Raw genomic sequence first — 24,699 nt, 5'->3', positions numbered from 1 at the left:
ATTTATAGATGGGGTTGTAAGAGAAGTAAATGCGAGGGTCTTGGCAAGAGGCGTGGAGTTAAAAGATAAAGAATCACACACAAAGTGGGAGTTGTCACAGCTGCTCTTTGCTGATGACACTATGCTCTTGGGAGATTCTGAAGAGAAGATGCAGAGATTGGTGGATGAATTTGGTAGGGTGTGCAAAAGAAGAAAATTAAAGGTGAATACAGGAAAGAGTAAGGTTATGAGGATAACAAAAAGATTAGGTGATGAAAGATTGAATATCAGATTGGAGGGAGAGAGTATGGAGGAGGTGAACGTATTCAGATATTTGGGAGTGGACGTGTCAGCAGATGGGTCTATGAAAGATGAGGTGAATCATAGAATTGATGAGGGAAAAAGAGTGAGTGGTGCACTTAGGAGTCTGTGGAGACAAAGAACTTTGTCCTTGGAGGCAAAGAGGGGAATGTATGAGAGTATAGTTTTACCAACGCTCTTATATGGGTGTGAAGCATGGGTGATGAATGTTGCAGCGAGGAGAAGGCTGGAGGCAGTGGAGATGTCATGTCTGAGGGCAATGTGTGGTGTGAATATAATGCAGAGAATTCGTAGTTTGGAAGTTAGGAGGAGGTGCGGGATTACCAAAACTGTTGTCCACAGGGCTGAGGAAGGGTTGTTGAGGTGGTTCGGACATGTAGAGAGAATGGAGCGAAACAGAATGACTTCAAGAGTGTATCAGTCTGTAGTGGAAGGAAGGCGGGGCAGGGGTCGGCCTAGGAAAGGTTGGAGGGAGGGGGTAAAGGAGGTTTTGTGTGCGAGGGGCTTGGACTTCCAGCAGGCATGCGTGAGCGTGTTTGATAGGAGTGAATGGAGACAAATGGTTTTTAATACTTGACGTGCTGTTGGAGTGTGAGCAAAGTAACATTTATGATGGGATTCAGGGAAACCGGCAGGCCGGACTTGAGTCCTGGAGATGGGAAGTACAGTGCCTGCACTCTGAAGGAGGGGTGTTAATGTTGCAGTTTAAAAACTGTAGTGTAAAGCACCCTTCTGGCAAGACAGTGATGGAGTGAATGATGGTGAAAGTTTTTCTTTTTCGGGCCACCCTGCCTTGGTGGGAATCGGCCAGTGTGATAATAAAATAAAAAAAATATATATATACATATATATATATATATTATACATATTATATATATATATATATATATATATATATATATATATATATATATATATATATATATATATATATATATATATATATATATATATATATATATATATATATATATATATATATATATATATATATATATATATATATATATATATATATATATATATATATATATATATATATATATATATATATATATATATGTCGTGCCGAATTTGCAAAACTGGTCAATTAGCATGAACTCATTTAAAATTAATTCCTTTCTAAAATTTTCTCTTATACGTTTAAAGACATATTTTTTTCATTAATGTTAATGAAAAAATTTATAATTTTGCACCAAAAGAATCTTAGAAAACTTACCTAACCTTATTATAACAAGAACAGTTTATTTTAGCCTAACCCAACTAAATATATTTTAGAATTGTTTACAGTAATTTAATATAAAACAAACACAGCGAAATATATTTTTTTCGATAGCTTCAGAATGATTTTGGCGAAATTATTGCATACACAAATTTTCACTTGTCCTATATGGCAAGATGAACTTTGCTATTAAAGCCAAGATCGCAAGTTCTGCGTATTCGGCACGACATATATATATATAAATATATATATATATATATATATATATATATATATATATATATATATATATATTATATATATATATATATATATATGTATATATATATATATATATATATATATATATATATATATATATATATATATATATATATATATATTTATATATATACATATATGTATATATATATAATATATATATATATATATATAATATATATATATATATATATATATATATATATGTATACATATATATATATATATTATATATATATATATATGTATACATATATATATATATATATATATATATATATATATATATATATATATATATATATATATATATATATATATATATATATACATATATATATATACATATATATATATATGTCGTGCCGAATATGTAAAACTGGTCAATTAGCAAGAACTCATTTAAAACTAAGTCCTTTCTAAAATTTTCTCTTATACGTTTAAAGTTATACTTTTTTCATTAATGTTAATGTAAAAAAATTTTAATTTTGCACCAAAAGAATCTTAGAAAACTTACCTAACCTTATTATAACCTTATTATAACCTGTAAATAGCTTGACAATAAAGCTAGGGATCCTTAACCTTTTCAAACCCTGTGTAGAGAGAGAGAAAGAGAAAGAGAGAGAGAGAGAGAGAGAGAGAGAGAGAGAGAGTGAAAGAGAGAGAGAGAGAGAGAGACCTCTTAGAAAAACTTCAAGCACTGGGAATTGCAGGCTCTACGCTATGTCTCCTCAGTGATTACCTTCATGGTAGATCTCTAAGTGTAGTCCTCAATGGAACGGAATCAGCAAGACATCCTATTTGGGCAAGTGTTCCACAAGGAAGCGTGCTGGGTCCATTGTTATGGAATGTCTACCTCAACGACCTTCTTCATCTCATCCCAGAATCACATGCATATGCAGACGACTGTACACTGACATTCACTTATCCAAGAGAAGAAATGCCAGCTGCTCTAAGCTACATCAATCACCAGCTGAGAGCTATACCAGCAGGAAATAGATGGCAAGTAACATTTGCACCTGAGAAAACGCAAATGATGATCGTCTCTAGGCACCATGATGGTAATGCTGGTGCAGTAGTAAGGATGAATGGGAGGGTGTTGGCACCTGGAGAAGAAGTTGATATCCTTGGGGTGAAATTTGACTCCAAACTAACCATGAAGAACCATGTTGTAAATCTTGCAGACAAGGCTGCCAGGAAGCTTACGGCACTTCGCCGTATCTCGCATCTGCTTGACAGTAGGGGTTGCAAGCTCCTGTTCGAGGCACAAGTACGCTCGCACCTTGAGTATGCTCCACTTTCTTGGTTTGCCTTCCCCCCCTCTCATCTGCGTCTGCTTGACAGAGTAGAGAACAGAGGAAGACGTCTCATCTCTCGCCTGGACCCATCCTGGATAGATCTGTCATTTCAGCAGAGCCTTCAACATAGGAGGGATGTGGGTGGCCTTACTGTTATGTACAAGGCCAATATTGTCATTATACCACACTTGGATCCACTTCGAGGACAGCGTGAAACAAGCTTTTATGCCACAATACGGGCAGAAAGCGGCAACTTCACTCTGGCTGTACCCTTCTCCAGAACATCACTCCATCTGTGATCATACATACCCAGGATGACTCGAGTATGGAACACATTCGTACAGCATAATGATGTCAACGAGATAAAGTCAGTTGATCAAATGAAAATGCTGGCCCACAGATGGCTCCAACTTCATCTTGTTCCCTACTTGTATGTCTCATAACATTAAAAATGCTTTCAAATGAGCTGATGTAGGTAACAGCTCTTAGCTTGCCAATAAAGTTAGGAATCATTAACCTGTAAATACCTTGTCAATAAAGCTAGGGATCCTTTATTAACCTTGTCAAACCCTGTGTAAAAGAAAAAAAAGAGAGAGAGAGAGAGAGAGAGAGAGAGAGAGAGAGAGAGAGAGAGAGAGAGAGAGAGAGAGAGAGAGAGAGAGAGAGAGAGAGAGAGAGAAAGAGAGAGAGAAAGAGAGAGAGAGAGAGAGAGAGATTTTGGGAAATGTTGAGTGAGTGTTTGGGGGAGGTTTAAACCAAGTGAGAGAGTACTGGTGGTGGGGAACCTAAATGCTGAAGTAGATAAAATTGTTGTGGAGAGAGCAATAAATAATAAGTAATACATATTTTAAGGAAAGGTGAATAATTAAGATCACAAGATATGATATTGCACATAATGAAAGTAGTTTGATGGGTAGACTTCAGAATGTGCATGCTTACAGAGGGGCAACGTATATATATATATATATATATATATATATATATATATATATATATATATATATATATATATATATATATATATATATATATATATGTCGTGCCGAATATGTAAAATAGGTCAATTAGCAAGAACTCATTTAAAATTAAGTCCTTTCTAAAATTTTCTCTTATATGTTTAAAGATATATTTTTTTCATTAATGTTGATGTAAATATTTATAATTTTGCACAAAAAGTAACTTAGAAAACTTACCTAACCTTATTTTAACAAGAGCAATTTATTTTAGCCTAACCCAACTTAATGTATTTTAGATTTGTTTACAGTAATTTAATACTAAACAAACACAGTGAAATATATTTTTTTCGTTAGGTTCAGAATGATTTGGACGAAATTATTGCACATACAAATTTTCACTTGTCCTATATGGCAAGATGAGCGTTGCTATTTGAGCCAAGATCGCAAGTTCTGCCTATTCGGCACGACATATATATATATATATATATATATATATATATATATATATATATATATATATATATATATATATATATATATATATATATATATATATATATATATATATATATATATATAAATATATATATATCCCTCAACTGGCAACATCCATGCACACAATGGATGTCTAGGCTCCAGGAGAGCTCCAAATGAGAACAACCAACAGCCCCTACCAGCAGACAGCGCTGACAGCTACCATGACTTCACCTCTACAGAGGAACTCAAATCTGCAATCTAATTAATATCCACAAGGACTCTGACACACATCCCCAAAGCTGCTAGCAAATTCACTGACCTTCTTAAGAAAGTCAACGATGCTCCTTCAAGCAAGAGATCCTGGCACAACTTGCTGCTTTTTGGCAATGCCTGTTTGGCTGTCGCACCAAGGAGGGACAGGTCACTAGCAACACATGTTATTAGGTCAATAAATGCATTCCCTAGGGATGACAACCTCATCCGTCTCATCCCTAGGGCGACAAACACCTGCCGGGCAAATGCAAACAACAGGACACCCGACGCCTCAAAAATCAGAGCCGAAACTAGCAAAGAAATAGAAGAGGGTAATAATATTGGAGCTCTGAGGTTTATAACCAGTGACGATACCATCGCTCCCAAGGACAAACATCCACCCAGGGCTCCCAGTACCAACACTGACCTCCCTGACATTGCAGTATGTGAAGAGCATCTAACCTTACAGGATGCTGATGTGTATAAAGCTGCTATGTCATTTCCACAGGGCTCAGCAGGAGGTTTCACCGATTTAAGGCCTCAACACTTAAAACAAATACTCAACCCAGCACTTGGTTATGTTTCAGAGAGGCTGCTGTCTGAACTCACCAAATTTTCCAACCTGTGCCTGGCTGGCAGTGTCCCAGAGGCCATCAGACCCTTTTTCTTTGGTGCCTCATTGTGTGCCCTCCGGAAAAAGGATGGTGGAATCAGGCCCATTGCAGTGGGCAACACCCTTCGGCACCTAGTCACTAAGACTGCGGTAAGAACGGTGAGTCAAGAGGCTGCTGCAATGCTGAAACCAACTCAGCTCGGTTTCGGCGTTCAACAGGGCTGTGAAGCAGCTGCCCATGCAGCACGAGTATATATCAACAACATGTCCCATGAAAAAGCCTTGGTGAAATTGGACTTTGCTAACTCTTTCAACTCAGTCAGAAGGGATGCTGCTCTCCAAGCAGTTTATAGAAACTTCCCTTCCCTTTATCCCTTAATAGAATCGTGCTATAGTGTGAATTCCAAACTTTTGATTGGGGACCAAGAAATTGACTCATGTGAGGGCGTGCAACAGGGGGACCCTCTGGCCCCCTTTCTATTCTGTTTGGTCATCAAGGAAGTCACAGAAGCACTCTCCAGCGAGCTCAATATCTGGTTCCTGGATGATGGTACCCTAGCTGGTACAACAGAATCTCTCCTAAAGGACATCAGTAAAATTAAAGACATGAGAGAAAGCCTGGGCCTATCTTTAAACCCCACCAAATGTGAAATAGTTTCTACCAGTCGACAGATGATCAAGAATATTAGCGCCGTTTTACCAGGAGCACGAGCCATTGATCCAGCCAATAGCACTCTCCTTGGTGCTCCTCTTGGATCCAATGACATCGATCTGATCATATAAAAAAAAGTCTCAGACCTCCAGATGATGGAAGGCAGGATGAAAGATATTTACACACACGATGCCTTCTACCTACTCACCAGGTGCCTGTCAATCCCAAAACTTACCTACTTTCTAAGATGCTCCCCAGCCTTCAGCAGTCCAAAACTCAAGGAATATGACTCTCTCCTTAAGACCATGTTAGAGAGTGTATTGAATCTTTCCCTTGAAGATGGACAGTGGTTGTAAGTCTCACTTCCGGTCAGGCTTGGGGGGCTGGGAGTACGCAGACCCTCCCAGATTGCTCTACCAGCTTTCCTATCCTCTTCCATAGCATCAAACGAGTTGATAAGACAAATTCTTCCTGATAACCTCACTGACTCAGCAGGAGTAGAAGACCCTAGCTATGCCAGTGCCATCACTGAATGGGAGACTCTTGCTGCTCCAGCACCAAACCCTAGTGCAGCACTGGCTCACAAACAGTCAAGCTGGGATGGACCGATCGCTGAAAAGGTGCTTGCCAACATCCTCAGGGCTGCAACATCAGATAGGGAGATTGCCCATCTCCAGGCTGGGAGCGCACCTCACTCCGGGGACTTCCTCCAAACAGTTCCCATATCGGCAATGGGAACGCGACTCAACCCTAAGACCCTCCGTATTGCAGTGGCTCTGCGCCTTGCTGCCCCAATTCACACAGAATAGACGTGTATTTGCGGCGAAGCGCAAGCAGACCAATATGGTCTACATGGTCTTAACTGTTCCAAAACCAAGGGCTGGCACGCAAGACACAATGAGGTCAACGACATCATAAAGAGAACCCTTGCTACAGCTGGATGCCCAGCTTAGAGGGAGCCCCGATCACTAGCAGCCAACAATACCCACAATACCAACAATACCCACAACGGGATCACCATCTATCCTTAGAAGAATGGCAAGCTCTTAGCATGGGACTATACCTGTGTGTCCACTCTGGCTGACACCTACATCCATCACAGTGTTGGGCGACAGGGAGGAGCTGCTGACCACAGGGAGGAGTACAAGATCAGCAAATACAGGGACATAAGCCAACAGTATCAATTTGTCCCAGTGGGATCAGAGACCTTGGGATCATGGAGAAAAAATGCCACACGTTTCCTCAAAGAATTGGGTTCCATACTCATCGACATCAACAGGGACCCAAGGGCAGCTACTTTCATGTTCCAGTGCCTCAGCATAGCCATCCAGAGGGAAAATGCTTGCTGTATACTTGGCTCGCGTCTGGCTTTGGAGGAGCTGGAGGAAATTCATGACCTTTAATACATTGTACCATTGTATTCATGTTTGTGTTTGTTTGCACGTGTATTCTGTTTATCAATAAATGTGGTAGGAGAAGAAAATATTCAAACAGCTATGGGGAGAACCTTAAGTTTTCCCTGAGGTACATTTATTGTCTTCTCTGAGGATGAGGGTCGCCACTCCAGCTATAGAGTTGGTACCTCCCTATCTACCTATCTATCTATCTATCTATCTATCTATCTATATATATATATATATATATATATATATATATATATATATATATATATATATATATATATATATATATATATATATACATATATGCAATAAGATCACAGTAAACAGGTGATTTCAGAATATGCAAAACAACCACTCTGAAAGAATAGAGAAATTCCAAGCGCTTTCGTGACTACTCACATTATCAAGGAACTATGAAAGTAAAGCATCCAAGGAAGCTATATAAAGGGTCTGGTCGGCACCTCACTATCAGATCCCACAACGGTTTAAACACCTGACGCGCGCCGACCCAACTTGGAAAGGTCCTTGGGGTGAGTTGTGCCAAGGACCTTTCCAAGTTGGGTCGGCGCGCGTCAGGTGTTTAAACCGTTGTGGGATCTGATAGTGAGGTGCCGACCAGACCCTTTATATAGCTTCCTTGGATGCTTTACTTTCATAGTTCCTTGATAATGTGAGTAGTCACGAAAGCACTTGGAATTTCTCTATTCTTTCAGAGTGGTTGTTTTGCATATATACATATATATATATTTTTTTTCAATAGACAAGGGGTCCACCTCTGGAGTAAATTGTGGGACCCATAGCCTCGGAGAAGTGGATAAAAAGGCTTCAAGGAAGAATATTTGGATTTCTTCCTGAAGCCGTTTGAATATTCCACTTCCCCTACCACCCCATCTTTTAGTATATATTTTTTTTTACCAATAGGAATATTTTATTACATAATATGGTACAGAAGATTTAAGAGATACATTGTTAATATAAAGGTGGCATATAAGGTACATGTTGTAACGTGTGTATCACCGATTATAAAGCGAAAATCTCATCCAGCTCCTCAGAGCTGGGGCGTGTTCCCAAAATACAGCAGGCATTACCCCTTTGAACAGCCGCACTGAGCCGCTGGAACAGAAAACTAGCTGCCCTGGGATCCCTATTTACCCTGATGAGTCTTTTTCCCAGCTCCTTAAGGAATTTAGATGCACTCTTTCCCCATGAGCCAAGGGTCTCTGAGCCTATGGGCACAAATATATAATGATGGGCAAGTTCTCCATATTTTCTAGACTTTTGGGACTCCCTGCGGCTGCCCCTCCTTCCTCCCTGGTGTATTGGAGATAGGTATAAGCCAAGGTAGATGCACATGTATAGTCCCACACGACCTGCTTCCCATCTGTCCAGGCTTGAAGGGTGATACCATCTGGACGCTTCTGGCTGCCATCAGATCTGCATAGTTGGGGTGGCTCCCTTACTGCTGGGCATCCAGCTGTTGTGAGGCTCCTCTTTATAATGTTATTAACCTCCTCATGTCTTGCAATCTTTTCCTCGGATTTACGGCACGCAAGACCATGGTACCCGAATCGGTCTGCTGCTTCACTTCCACAAATACACCTGTGTTCGGCGAGAATAGGGGAGGCACGTCGAAGGGCAACACCGATGCGGATGGTCTGTGGGTCGAGGCGTGTGCCAAGGCTGGAGTTGGGAACAGCCAACAGAAAGTCCCCAGCATGAGGGGCTCTCACTGCCAGCAGGCGGGCTCTATCCTTCCCTGACACACTCTGAAGCATTGTTGAGGCTATATTTTCCACTATTGGACCATCCCAGTGCGATTGTTTGTAGTTGTTGGGGGGAGCAGGTCTGGTTTCTGACCCCGTTAGATTATCCCAGATCATTGCTCCGTCAATGAATTTTTGGTCCTGGACTCCAATCTGCTGCTACAAGCTCTCTGATGCAATACACGAGGACAGAAAAGCAGGTAATGCAATCTGTGATCACAGTAAACAGGTGATGTCAGTATATGCAAAACAACCACTATGAAAGAATAGAGAAGTTCTCTATTCTTTCATAGTGGTTCTTTTGCATATATATATATATATATATATATATATATATATATATATATATATATATATATATATATATATATATATATATATATATATATATATATATATATATATATATATATATATATATATATATATATATATATATATATATATATATATATATATATATATATATATATATATATATATATATATATATATATATATATATATATATGTATGCATATATATATATATATATATATATATATATACATTAATATATATATATATATATATATATATATATATATATATATATATATATATATATATATATATTTGGTAGGGTGTGCAAAAGAAGAAAATTAAAAGTGAATATAGGAAAGAGTAAGGTTATGAGGATAACAAAAACATTAGGTGATGAAAGATTGGATATCAGATTGGAGGGAGAGAGTATGGAGGAGGTGAATGTATTCAGATATTTGGGAGTGATGTGTCAGCAGATGGGTCTATGAAAGACGAGGTGAATCATAGAATTGATGAGGGGAAAAGAGTGGTACACTTAGGAGTCTGTGGAGACAAAGAACTTCGTCCTTGGAAGCAAAGAAGGGAATGTATCAGAGTATAGTTTTACCAACACTCTTATATGGGTGTGTAGCATGGGTGATGAATGTTGCAGCGACGAGAAGGCTGGAGGCAGTGGAGATGTCATGTCTGAGAGCAATGTGTGGCGTGAATATAATGCAGAGAATTCGTAGTTTGGAAGTTAGGAGGAGGTGCGGGATTACCAAAACTGTTGTCCAGAGGGCTGAGGAAGGGTTGTTGAGGTGGTTCGGACATATGGAGAGAATGGAGCGAAACAGAATAACTTCAAGAGTGTATCAGTCTGTAGTGGAAGGAAGGCAGGGTAGGGGTCGGCCTAGGAAAGGTTGGAGGGAGGGGGTAAAGGAGGTTTTGTGTGCGAGGGGCTTGGACTTCCAGCAGGCATGCGTGAGCGTGTTTGATAGGAGTGAATGGAGACAAATGGTTTTTAATACTTGACGTGCTGTTGGAGTGTGAGCAAAGTAACATTTATGAAGGGGTTCAGGGAAACCGACAGGCCGGACTTGAGTCCTGGAGATGGGAAGTACAGTGCCTGCACTCTGAAGGAGGGGTGTTAATGTTGCAGTTTAAAAACTGTAGTGTAAAGCACCCTTCTGGCAAGACAGTGATGGAGTGAATGATGGTGAAAGTTTTTCTTTTTAGGGCCACCCTGCCTTGGTGGGAATCGGCCAGTGTGATAAAATATATATATATATATATATATATATATATATATATATATATATATATATATATATATATATATATATATATATATATATATATATATATATATATATATACATGTATATATGTATATATATATGTATATGTCGTGCCGAATAGGCAGAACTTGCGATCTTGGCTTAAATAGCAACGCTCATCTTGCCATATAGAACAAGTGAAAATTTATGTATGCATTAATTTCGCCAAAATCATTCTGAACCTAACGAAAAAAATATATTTCACTGTGTTTGTTTAGTATTAAATTATTGTAAACAAATCTAAAATATATTTAGTTGTGTTACGCTAAAATAAATTGCGATTGTTATAATAAGGTTAGGTAAGTTTTCTAAGTTCCTTTTGGTGCAAAATTATAAATTTTTACATCAACATTAATGAAAAATATATATCTTTAAACGTATAAGAGAAAATTTTAGAAAAAACTAAATTTTAAATGAGTTCTTGCTAATTGACCAGTTTTACATATTCGGCACGACATATATATATATATATATATAAGTAGATATATATATCGTGCCGAATATGTGAAACTGGTCAATTAGCAAGAACTCATTTAAAATTAAGTCCTTTCCAAAAATTTCTCTTATACGTTTAAAGATATATTTTTTTCATTAATGCTAATGTAAAAAATTTTAATTTTGCACTAAAAGAATCTTAGAAAACTTACCTAACCTTATTATAACAAGAGTAATTTATTTTAGCCTAACCCAACTAAATATATTTTAGATTTGTTTACAGTAATTTAATACTAAACAAACACAGTGAAATGTATTTTTTTCGTTAGGTTCAGAAGGATTTTGGCGAAATTATTGCATACACAAATTTTCGCTTGTAATATATGGCAAGATGAGCGTTGCTATTTAAACCAAGATCGCAAGTTCTGCCTATTCGGCACGACATATATATATATATATATATATATATATATATATATATATATATATATATATATATATATATATATATATATATATATATATCCTCCCTTCACCCCTTCCTAGGCCTACCCCCACCCTACCTTCCCTCCACTACAGATTTATGCACTCTCGAACTCATTGCGTCTTGTTCCATTCTCTCTACATGTCCGAACCACCTCAACAACCCCTCCTCAGCCCTCTGGATAGTAGTTTTGGTAATCTTACACCTCTTAATTTCTAAACTACGAATTCTCTGCATTATATTCACACCACACATTGCCCTCAGACATGATATCTCCACTGCCTCCAGCCTTCTCCTCGTTGCAACATTCATCACCCATGCTTCACACCCATACAAGAGTGTTGGCACAACTATACCCTCATACATTCCCCTCTTTGCTTCCACACACAAAGTTCTTTGTCTCCACAGAATCCCAAGTGCACTACTCACCCTTTTCCCCTCATCAGTTTTATGATAAACCTTAGCCTTCACATACCCATCTGCTGATGCGTCCACTCCTAAACATCTGAATACATTCACCTCCTCCATACTCTCTCCCTCCAATCTGATATCCAATCTTTCGTCACCTAATCTTTTTGTTATCCTCATAACCTTACTCTTTCCTATATTCACTTTTAATTTTCTTATTTTACATACCCTACTAAATTCATCCACCAACCTATGCAACTTCTCTTCAGAATCTCCCAAAAGCACCGTGTCATTAGCAAAGAGCAACTGTGAAAACTCCCACTTTGTGTTTGATTCTTTATTTTTTAACTCCACACCTCTTGCCAAACCCCTAGCATTCACCTCTCTTACAACCCCATCTATAAATATATTGAAAAAACACGGTGACATCACACATCCTTGTCTAAGGTCTACTTTTACTGGGAAATAATTTCCCTCTCTCGTACATGCTCTAACCTGAGCCTCATTATCCTCGTAAAAACTCTTCACTGCTTTCCGTAACCTCCCTCCTGTCCCATACACCTGCAACATCTGCCACATTGCATCCCCCCTATCCACCCTGTCATACGCCTTTTCCAAGTCCCTAAATATCACAAAAACCTCTTTACCCTTATCTAAATATTGTTCACCTATATGTTTCACTATAAACACTTGATCTGCACACCCCTTATTTTTCCCAAAGCCTCCTTGTTCATCTGCTATCCTATTCTCCGACTTACTCTTAAGTCTTTCAATAATAACTCTCCCATACACTTTAACTGGTATTCTCAACAGGCTTGTTTCCCTTTAATTTTTGCACTCTCTTTTATCCTCTTTGCCTTTATACAAAGGAACTATGCATGCTCTCTGCCAATCCCTAGGTACCTTACCCTCTTCCATACATTTTTTAAATAATAAGAACATAAGAACATAAGAAAGGAGGAATACTGCAGGAGGCCTGTTGGCCAATACTAGGCAGGTCCTTTACAATTCATCCCACTAACAAAACATTTGCCCCACCCAATTTTCAATGCCACCCAAGAAATAAGCTCTGATATGAAAGTCCCACTCAAATCCAACCCCTCCCACTCATGTACTTATCCAACCTAAATTTGAAACTACCCAAAGTCCCAGCCTCAAAAACCCAACTAGGTAGACTGTTCCACTCATCAACTACCCTATTTCCAAACCAATACTTTCCTATGTCCTTTCTAAATCTAAACTTATCTAATTTAAATCCATTACTGCGGTTTCTCTCTTGGAGAGACATCCTCAAGACCTATTAATATCCCCTTTATTAATACCTATCTTCCACTTATACACTTCGATCAGGTCTCCCCTCATTCTTCGTCTAACAAGTGAATGTAACTTAAGAGGCTTCAATCTTTCTTCATAAGGAAGATTTCTAATGCTATGTATTAATTTAGTCATCCTACGCTGAATGTTTACTAACGAATTTATGTCCATTCTGTAATATGGAGACCAGAACTGAGCTGCATAATCTAGGTGAGGCCTTACTAATGATGTATAAAGCTGCAGTATGACCTCTGGACTTCTGTTGCTTACACTTCTTGATATAAATCCCAGTAATCTATTTGCCTTATTACGTACCCTTAGGCATTGCTGTCTTGGTTTAAGGTTGCTGCTCACCATAACCCCCAAGTCCTTTTCGCAATCTGTATGGCTAAGTTCTACATCATTTAACTTATAAGTACTAGGGTTATGGTCACTCCCAAGCTTCAGAACCTTGCATTTATCTACAATGAACTGCATCTGCCACTTTTCTGATCAAGAATAGAGTTTGTTTAAATCTTCCTGAAGTTCCAAAACATCTACGTTTGAATCAATTATCCTACCTATCTTTGTGTCATCGGCGAATTTGCTCATATCACTAGTAATTCCCTCATCAAGATCATTGATATATATTATAAACAACAACGGGCCCAAGACTGATCCCTGTGGAACGCCACTTGTTACAGATCCCCACTCGGATTTAACCCCATTTGTGGACACTCTCTGCTTCCTGTCAGTGAGCCATGACTCGATCCACGAGAGCACTTTTCCCCCAATGCCATGAGCTGCCACTTTCTTTAACAGTCTATGGTGCGGAACTCTATCAAAAGCCTTACTAAAATCTAAGCAAATAATATCAAATTCTTTATCGTGGTCAACAGCCTCAAAAGCTTTACTGAAGAAAGTTAATAAATTAGTTAGACAAGACCGGCCTCTTGTGAATCCATGCTGAGTATCATTAATCAAGCTATGCTTATCGAGATGGCTTCTTATAATCTCAGCTATAATTGACTCTAGTAATTTGCCTACAATTGAGGTCAGGCTTATTGGGCGGTAATTTGACGGTAACGACTTGTCCCCTGTTTTAAAAATAGGAGTTACATTAGCCATCTTCCACATATCAGACACTACACCTGTTTGAAGAGATAAATTAAAAATATTAGTTAATGGTTCACAGAGTTCCATTTTGCATTCCTTAAGAACCCTTGAAAAAACCTCATCAGGACCCGGCGACTTATTTTGCTTCAGTCTGTCTATCTGCTTCACAATCATTTCACTAGTGACTGTGATGTTACATAATTTATCTTCTTCTACCCCACTATAAAAATTAATTATTAATAGCACCAACCACTCCAAAACTACATCCTCTCCTGCTTTTAACATTTCTATCTTTATCCCATCAATCCCAGCTGCCTTACCACCTTTCATTCTACCCACTGCCTCACGAACTTCCCCCATACAACTGGTTCTTCCTCACTCCTACGAGATGTTATTCCTCCTTGCCCTATACACAAAATCACAGCTTCCCTATCTTCATCAACATTTAACAATTCCTCAAAATATTCCCTCCATCTTCCCAATACCTCTAACTCTCCATTTAATAACTCTCCTCTCCTATTTTTAAATGACAAATCCATTTGTTCCCAAGGCTTCCTCAACATATTAATCTCACTCCGAAACTTTTTCTTATTTTCAAAAAAAATTGTTGATTACATCTAACCCACTCTCTCATTTGCTCTCTTTTTACATTGCTTCACCACTATCTTAACTTCTCTTTTTCTCTCCATATACACTTCCTTCCTTGCATCACTTCTATTTTGTAAAAACCTCTCATATGCTTTTTCTTCATATGCTATATATAAGTGTGTGTGTGTGTGTGTGTGTGCGTTCTCACCTAATTGTACTCACCTAATTGTGGTTGCAGGGGTCGAGAGTCATCTCCTGTCCCCGCCTCTTCACCGGTTGCTACTAGGTCCTCTCTCCCCCTGCTCCATGAGTTTTATCATACCTCGTCTAAAAACTATGTATAGTTCCTGCCTCCTCTGCATCCCTTGCCAGACTATTCCACTTCCTAACTATTTTATCACTGAAGAAATACTTCCTAACATCCCTTTGACTCATCTGAGTCTTCAGCTTCCAATTGTGACTCCTTGTTTCTGTGTCCCATCTCTGTAACATCCTGTCTCTGTCCACCTTGTCTATTCCACGCAGTATTTTGTATGTCGTTATCATGTCTCCACTGACCCTCCTGTCCTTCAGTGTTGTCATACCGATTTCCCTTAACCTTTCTTCATAGGACATTCCCCTTAGCTCTGGAAATAGCCTTGTTGCAAACCTTTGCACTTTCTCTAATTTCTTGACGTGTTTGACCAGGTGTGGGTTCCAAACTGGTGCTGAGTACTCCAGTAATGGCCTGACGTACACAGTGTATAAAGTCTTGAACGATTCCTTACTGAGGTACCGGAACGCTATTCTCAGGTTTGCCAAGCGCCCATATTCCGCAGCAGTTATCTGATTAATGTGTGCTTCTAGCGATGTACTCGGTATTATACTCACTTCTAGGTCTTTCTCTTTGAGTGAGGTTTGCAGCCTTTGGCCACCTAGGCTATACTCTGTCTGCAGTCATCTTTGCCCTCCTCCGATCTTCATGACTTTGCATTTGGCGGGGTTAAATTCTAGGAGCCAGTTTCTGCACCATATATCCAACCTGTCCAGGTTTCTTTGTAGACCTGTCTGGTCCGCGTCTGATTTAATTTTCCTCATTAACTTCACGTCATCTGCAAACAGGGACACTTCTGAGTCTATCCCTTCCGTCATGTCGTTCACATATACCAAGAATAGCACTGGTCCCAGGACTGACCCCTGTGGGACCCCGCTCGTCACAGGCGCCCACTGTGATACCTCATCACAAACCATGACTCGATGTTGCCTCCCTTTTAGGTATTCTCTGATCCATTGCACTGCCCTTCCTGTTATACGTGCCTGTTCCTCTAGCTTCTGTACTAATCTCTTGTGAGGAACTGTGTCGAAGGCCTTCTTGCAGTCCAAGAAAATACAATCAACCCACCCCTCCCTCTCATTTCTTTCTTCAGTTACCTTGTCGTAAAACTCTAGTAGGTTTGTGATACAGGATTTGCCTTCCATGAATCCGTGCTGGCTGTCCTTTATAATCTTGTTCCGCTCCAGGTGCTCCACCACTCTCCTCTTGATAATCTTTTCCAAGACTTTGCATACTATACATGTCAGTGACACTGGTCTATAATTTAGTGCTTCATTTCTGTCTCCCTTCTTAAAGATGGGGACTACATTTGCCTTCTTCCATTTTTCAGGTAGTTGCCCAGTTTCAAGGGAAGTGTTGAAGATTTTGGTTAGTGGCACACGTAGTGTCCCTGCTCCCTCTCTAAGGACCCACGGAGAAATGTCCGGTCCCACCGCCTTTGAGGTATCAAGGTCACTTAGGAGCTTCTCCACCTCCTCCTCAATTGTGTGTAATACATCCAATACTTGTTGGTATATCCCTTGTTGTTGTACGCCACTGTTTTGTCTTTTGCTGGACATCATGGAACCAAGCTAAGGATCAAGAGGACGGATGGAGAGGTATCAACGAGGAAGAACCTGGAGGCTACTGTGGAAACTTCAGACCCATTCTCCATGCTACCCTACAAATGTGATGTGATTACTGGGAACATCACGACGACGAACAACAAGGAAGGTAAGAACATTGTGCTTGTTGGGGGCAGTCAGATTAAGTACATGGATAGGGCCTTCTGCCTGAAGGATAGGAGTAGGAGACAGAGGGTTTGCTTTCCTTGGGCTTAGGTGGAGGATATCGTTAGCCGGCTTGACAACATCATGAGCGGTAAAGGGGTGTTGGAAATGAATGGTTGTCCAGAGTAATTGGTATTAATTGTTGGCCGGACAAACACTGTAAGGATAATGCAGTACCATTCATTGACAACTGGGACCACCTCCTATACTGTAGAAATGATATGTATGCCAGGCATGGGGTTCACTTATCCAGGGAAGGTGTCGGTTTTCTTGCTAGTTCAGTTGAGGGTGGAGAATAATGAGTGTGGAAATATTGACTTAGGTTTTGATATAATGAATCTTAATAATAACAGTCATGGAGTAACACTGGATAATGATGATTACAGAAAATGTGTAAAAGCGAAGGTGAATAGGAAAAAGGTGCAGAAGAAAAAGCATGATATTGCATTTTATGCTAACAGATGAAGTGCAAGAAATAATATTAATGAATTACGTTTGGTAGCGTGTGGTAGGAATTTTGACGTCATTGCAATAACTGAATCATGGTATAATTTAAAGAGTCAGGATAGGATTGCCGAGTGTCATATTCAAGGGTAAAAGTTGTTCCATATAGATAGATATAATGGGAAAGAGAGTGGAGCTGCATTATATGTACGTGAAAATATAAATTGTTGCATAAAAACGCGAAGCAAAATCTGTTTGGGTAGAGTTTCTAGTAGGTCAAGAAAAGCTTATTCTAGGTGTAATATACCGACCTCCAGGCTTGGATCGCGATAGAGGGAGACTTTGGGGCGAAATTGTCAGGGCTTCTAGACACAACAACGTAGTGATAGTAGGGGATTTTAACTTTAGTCAAATTGACTGAACTTCTTTAACCGGTAATCTGGAGTCCAGTGACTTCATGGAAGTGGTTCAGGACTGTTTCTGAAGCAGTGTGTAACAGTGTGAAACGATTATCATGGAAATATAAACACAAATGCAGTATAATGTGATCCTTTATTGACTACGTTTCGCCCACACAGTGGGCTTTTTCAAGTCACAAACAGAATTACCTGGGGTGGAAGGAACGCGAGTATTTATAGTCCGGTTCAGAATGCTGAGGTCAGGTGAAGAATGCTGCATCTGATGACGATTACGAAGGGATATGCGTTCATGAATTATTTCTTAATAATGTATATCATACTCAGAGTATTTAGGGGTTGAGAGACACTATTTTGTGCCTTTTTTGTTATTGGTTCAATTTCAAGTGTAACTTTATGCTGTTATTAAGGAGCAGTTTGTATCCTATACACATGTTTGCATGGACTTCTTGTTGCAAAGTTGCAAGATATTGCAAAATTGTATTTATCATAAAACCCTCCCTTATACAAAATTGGTAAGTTGTACAATGTTCTACTCAACATCAGATGAAAGATAAAGAGTTAGACTATTTAAATTTCAAACTTTTTTGTGAGAAATATCAATAGGTTGCATTACAAAAATTTTTGAAATTTGTGTTTTTTTTTTCGTTTTTTTGGAGAATAAGAGTCAATAAAAACAAAATGGTAAGACATATTGCAAAACATCTCTGAATATTAATAGAACCATCATTCATCAATATTGTGTGAAAAAATCATGACACTCCTATTATTACTCTTTGCAAAACAGTAAAACAAATGCTATTGAGGAAACTTAGTGCACACGGAATAAGAGGAGAAATTTTTTCCTGGTTAGAGGCATGGCTGACAAATAGACAGCAGAGAGCTTGCATAAATGGGGAGAAATCAGAATGAGGGCACGTCACAAGCGGTGTTCCTCAGGGGTCAGTGTTGGGCCCGGTGTTGTTCACAATTCACATAAACGACAGAGATGAGGGAATACATAGCGACATTGGCAAATTTGCTGATGACACCAAAATAGGCCGTCCAGTTCATTCTAATGAGGATATTAGAGCACTCCAGGATGATTTGAATAGACTGACGCAATGGTCGGAGAAGTGGTAGATGCAGTTTAATATTGACAAATGCAAAGTTCTAAATGTTGGACAGTTAAATAACCATGCCACATATTAACTAAATAATGTAGATCATAATACTACCGATTGCGAAAAGGATTTAGGAGTTCTGGTTAGCAGTAACCTAAGACCAAGACAACAGTGCATTAGTGTTCGCAATAAAGCTAACAGAATTCTTGGCTTCATATCTAGAAGTATAAATAATAGAAGTCCTCAGGTTGTTCTACAACTCTGTATATCCTTGGTTAGGCCTCATTTAGACTATGCTGCTCAGTTCTGGTCACCGTATTACAGAATGGATATAAATGCTCTGGAAAACGTACAAAGGAGGATAACAAAGATGATCCCATGTATCAGAAATCTTCCCTATGAGGATAGACCGAAGGCCCTGAATCCGCACTCTCTCGAAAGGTGTAGAATTAGGGGGGATATGATCGAGGTGTATAAATGGAAAACAGGAATAAATAAAGGGGATGTAAATAGTGTGCTGAAAATTTCCAGCCAAGACAGGACTCGCAGCAATGGTTTCAAGTTGGAAAAATTCAGATTCAGGAAGGATATAGGAAAGCACTGGTTTGGTAATAGAGTTGTGGATGAGTGGAACAAGCTCCCAAGTACAGTTATTGAGGCTAAAACGTTTTGTAGTTTTAAAAATAGGTTAGATAAATACATGAGTGGGTGTGGGTGGGTGTGAGTTGGACCTGACTAGCTTGTGCTGCTGGGTCTGGTACAGTGCTCCATCCTTGAGTGGGGATGACCAGACTGGGTGGGTCATTGGGATAATCCGGGGGGTGGGTCATTGGTCTAATCGGGGGGGGGGCATGAACCTGCTCCGCATGGGTCAGTAGGCCTGTTGCAGTGTTCCTTCTTTCTTATGTTCTTATGTTCTTAACTTATTCCTGAGGTATTCAAATTTTTGTTTATATAAAACTCTATGGAGATGAAGCACCAAATTTGAGCGTATTGCAAACCCTTATAAATGTTGATAATCCAGAGGCAACTGATCAGCAAATAATTGTTGATAACCCAGAGGCAACTGATCAGCAAATAATTGTTGATAACCCAGAGGCAACTGATCAGCAAATAATTGTTGATAACCCAGAGGCAACTGATCAGCAAATAATTGTTGATAACCCAGAGGCAACTGATCAGCAAATAATTGTTGATAACCCAGAGGCAACTGACCAGCAAATAATTGTTGATAACCCAGAGGCAACTGATCAGCAAATAATTGTTGATAACCCAGAGGCAACTGATCAGCAAATAATTGTTGATAACCCAGAGGCAACTGATCAGCAAATAATTGTTGATAACCCAGAGGCAACTGATCAGCAAATAATTGTTGATAACCCAGAGGCAACTGATCAGCAAATAATTGTTGATAACCCAGAGGCAACTGATCAGCAAATAATTGTTGATAACCCAGAGGCAACTGATCAGCAAATTCTCTGTGCTCTTCACTTTAGTCATCACACAACTTGCCATGTTGAGTGTTTAGAATGAAATAATCATAATAATAGTAATTTTTGGAGTAAAAAAAATAAAAACACTGCCTACATGTTCTCTTGATGACAGCAAAAACATAAAAATTACATTTTTGAAAAAAACATACTTAGAAATACGATAGAAACAAGCTGATTGCATCATGTTGCCAGAATTTTGCACTATTTTTTGGTCAGAAAACGTAAAATTCCAAAATTTTTCAACTTCAATTTTATGATCTCTAACTAACTTGCACTCAGTCCCTTATATTCCCCAGAGAAAAATTAGGATCTCAAATGGGTTAACAGGAGGCTGAAGCATCTATTAGGAGTGAAAAGAGGAATTTATAGGCTCATCAAAAGAGGTTAACCTTAGTGATCAATATGTTCAGTTTAAAAGAAAAGAAAAAATGGGATTAATGAATCAAAGACTAATCCAAAAGGGTTCTTTCAAGTGTATAGGACGAAAGTAAGGGAAAAAGTACGACCTCTGAAAATTGGGAATGGACAGCTGACAGATAAAGAACGGGAGATGTTTTCTTTATTTAGCGATTATTTTATGTCAGTCTTTACATAAGAAGACGTAAATGAAATTCCACAAATTAACAATTATTCAGATTCTGAATAATTCAAATTAACTAATATTACTGTCATGAAGGATATGGTAATTAAACAGATAGATAAACTGAAACAAAATAAATCCACAGGATCCGACGAGTTGTTTTCCAGGGTACTTAAAAAATGCAAGATGGAACTTTATCAGGTCGTTCCTGCCTAACAAATTTACTGACGTTCTTCAGTAAAATATTTGAGGCAGTAGACAGTGATCAAGAATATGATATAGTTTATTTGGATTTCAGTCAAGCTTTCGATAGAGTACCTCAAAAAGACTTAAGAAAAGTGGTATGGTAAAGGAGGTAAAGTTCTAGCATGGATAGAGTCATGGCTTACCAATAGAAAGTAGAGAGTTTCTATTAATGGGGTCAAATCTGAATGGAGACTGGTCAGTAATGGTGTTCCACAAGGATCAGTTTTAGGCCCATTGGTGTTCATAATTTACATTAATGACCTTGATGAAGGAATTGCAAGTGACTGAGCAAATATGTAAAAATAGGCAGTATGAATCATTCTGAGGAGGATATCAGTAAACTTCAGAAGGATTTGGACAAACTAATGTCTGAATACTAACAGATGAAGTTCAATGTGGACAAGTGTAAAGTCCTAGTCCTTAGGAATGAAAATAACCCTCAAAGTTATAAACTGATCTGATCACACAGAATGTGAAAACGACTTGGGAGTCATGGAAAGCAGAAATCTAAAGCCATAACAACAGTGCCTAATTGTGCATAATAACGCTAACAGATTACTGGGATTTATTTCAAGAAGTAACAGAAGTCTAAAAGTTATTTTACAGCTCTATACAACCCTAGTGAGGCCTTATTTGGATTAAGCCTCTAAGTTTTGGTCTCCTTACTACAGGATGGATATAGATTCACTGGAGAACATACAGAGAAGAATGATTAAAATGATTTACTGTATAAGGAATCTCTCATATGAAGACAGGCTTAGAGCCTTGAATCTTCACTCTCTGGAAAGACGTAGAATGAGGGGAGATAAGAACCAGAAATAACGGATTTAAGTTAGATAAATTTAGACTTAGAAAGGACATAGGTAAGTACTGGTTTTCGAACACAGTTGTGGATGCGTGGAACAATCTTTCGACTAGGGTGATCGAGGCTAGGACCTAAGGTAACTTTAAGAAGAGATTACACAAATATATGAGTCAGAGGGGCTGTGTTTGATTGGTGTCGTGGGCACGGGAATAAATTCATGGGTTGTTTTGGGTAGTGGTAGTTTTGATAAGGTCCTTCCTTGTATGGGCCAGTAGGCCTGCAGTGTTCCTCCACTCTCATGTTCTTATGTTCTAAGCCTTGCCAAATAGGCCGAACTCCCTTAAAAATTAAAATTTTCTAAAAATTTCTTTTACAGAATGATATAACGATCTATATATTTGGACCAAAACTAGCACAGAGACTTCACTTAACCTCACTTCAACTAGTATATTTTTGTTCCAGCTAACTTCTGCTATGTTAACAGAGGACATTTGAAATTTATTTAATATTACTTAAAATAAATTATATATTTTTTTATAGTTATGTTCAGATTGATTTGTGCTGATTTAGCGCAAAAACAAATTTTCATTCGGCTAGTTTGGCTAAATATACCAAACTCGATGATTCGGCTTGTGAGGCACGACATATACTTATTACCTTATAAACAAAATACAGATCAGCAAATGAATTATAACATTTTTGCAAGAAAACGTGTTGAGTATGCATGACGAATTAATTGCATATAGTCTAAATAGATTTGAGTATTAATGCAGACTAGGAATTAGGTCGTATTTTTTTGCAAAATAGAAGTTTTTCTCTCTTATTTAAAAATGTTGTTAAAATGAATTGGAAAGGGTTTACCTTTAAATAATTTATCACTGAGTGAGGGAAATTTAATAATTTGCAGTCAGTAAACAATTCTTGAAAGCAGTGGCTCAAACACTTTACCCATCGATCAAAGTTTTGCTTCGCTTCAGGAAATGGTTAGGATATGAAGAAAAAAATTCAATGAAACCTAATGTACAGTGGAAAAAACTATGCAAGCAATAGCAAATTCTTGCAAGGAATGAAAAAATGACAAACTGCAACAAAAATGCTTGCAAAATGACTAGGAAAAAAAATGATGGAAGCAGTGTTGCAATAACTTTGAACTGTTTTGAAAAAATTACTTGGTTAGATGAGCTGGCTGGTTGTTGGGAGAGGTTGACCTGGACCGAGATGATGAATTACAAGAAGCAGCAAATCCATGGGACCGATGGGAGAGTGAAGTCCGCAACCTGTTCAGGGAGAGGAAACTTGTGAGTGGAGCTTACAACAGTGTCCAGCTCACAGGCTCTCAGCAATCAGTTGTACACAAACAAATCTCTCACATTAGCAACTAATGACATGGTCTCGTACATTATGGAAAACGAGGTTGTACCTGTGAAGGCCTGGAGAGTTATGGGAAACCCTTGTGGATGTTGTGTGAGATATCCTTGACATGTTCCTCATAGGACCCCCGGATCGTCTAGTTACTCGACGTTTCATCAAAGCCCACATAGTCTGCAATGCCTTTCTAATGTCTCGCAGCTGTACAGCGTAGATAAACGTGTCAGTAAATACCTGACAATAAGAAAGAAAGTATTAGAAAAATATTTACCTCTCTGTAAAAGAGTAACACAATTCCCAACAGCCTGATAAGTCAGAGAGCAGGCTGCGAATAGCGGACGGAGGATGAAGCCTCCGCCACACCGTGCACTGAATGACCCTTTAGGCTTACGATTTAAATAAAGTAGAAAACTGGAGTGCAGTTTCGCAAGGTTACCTGAAGACTGCTCTGTTTAACTGATTTCTTCTAAACAATAACTTGCACCTGAATAAGTAAAACCTACGATTTTGCCTTAAATAGCAACGTTCTTCTTGCTGAATAACGCAAGCGAAAATTTCAGCTTTCAGTAATTTCGCAAAAATCTTTTGAACCTAACGAAACAAATACATTAAGTTGCACTAGGCTAAATTAAATTACGCTTGTTAAAGTAAAGTTAGGTAAGTTTTCTAAGGTTCTTTTGGCACAAAATATTAATTTTTAAATTAACATAAATGAAAGAAAATATATATTTTTAAACATATAAGAGAAATTTTTTGGGACAAGGTACGCAGTGCTTTATCCACCGTTCCACACTACTGGACCAATACCTTGGCGTCCAGCCAACGCTAGACGTTTCGAACCAAGGTAGCATCTCCCGTCGATCGATGCATGCAGGGAATGAGATGAAATAGCTAACCCCACCTGCCTGAATAATGCAGGCTGCCTTGGACCAAAACGTCTAACGTTGGCTGGACGCCAGTGTATTGGTCTAGTGTGGTACGGTGACACTGTGTACCTTGTCCCAAGCTTCGTAGGTTCG

At 38.6% G+C, this 24,699-nt stretch overlaps 1 protein-coding gene across 1 annotated transcript in view; it reads right to left on the bottom strand.

Moving 5' to 3' along the window:
- Nucleotides 1-24,699, bottom strand: part of LOC128703353 (adenosine receptor A2a-like) — an 84,279-nt gene that overhangs the window by 5,179 nt on the left and 54,401 nt on the right. The window contains exons 9-10 of the mRNA XM_070085363.1: nucleotides 23,733-23,914; nucleotides 23,482-23,589 (exon numbers count right to left, since the gene is read on the bottom strand). Of these exons, the coding sequence (XP_069941464.1) occupies nucleotides 23,482-23,589; nucleotides 23,733-23,914 (290 nt within the window). The remainder of the gene's footprint in view (nucleotides 1-23,481; nucleotides 23,590-23,732; nucleotides 23,915-24,699) is intronic.

The sequence above is a fragment of the Cherax quadricarinatus genome, chromosome 15 (assembly GCF_038502225.1).
Source record: "Cherax quadricarinatus isolate ZL_2023a chromosome 15, ASM3850222v1, whole genome shotgun sequence".
Classification (NCBI taxonomy): Eukaryota; Metazoa; Arthropoda; class Malacostraca; order Decapoda; family Parastacidae; genus Cherax; species Cherax quadricarinatus.
Note: the sequence above shows the minus strand (reverse complement) of the source record. Positions and strands in the feature narration are given on the sequence as shown.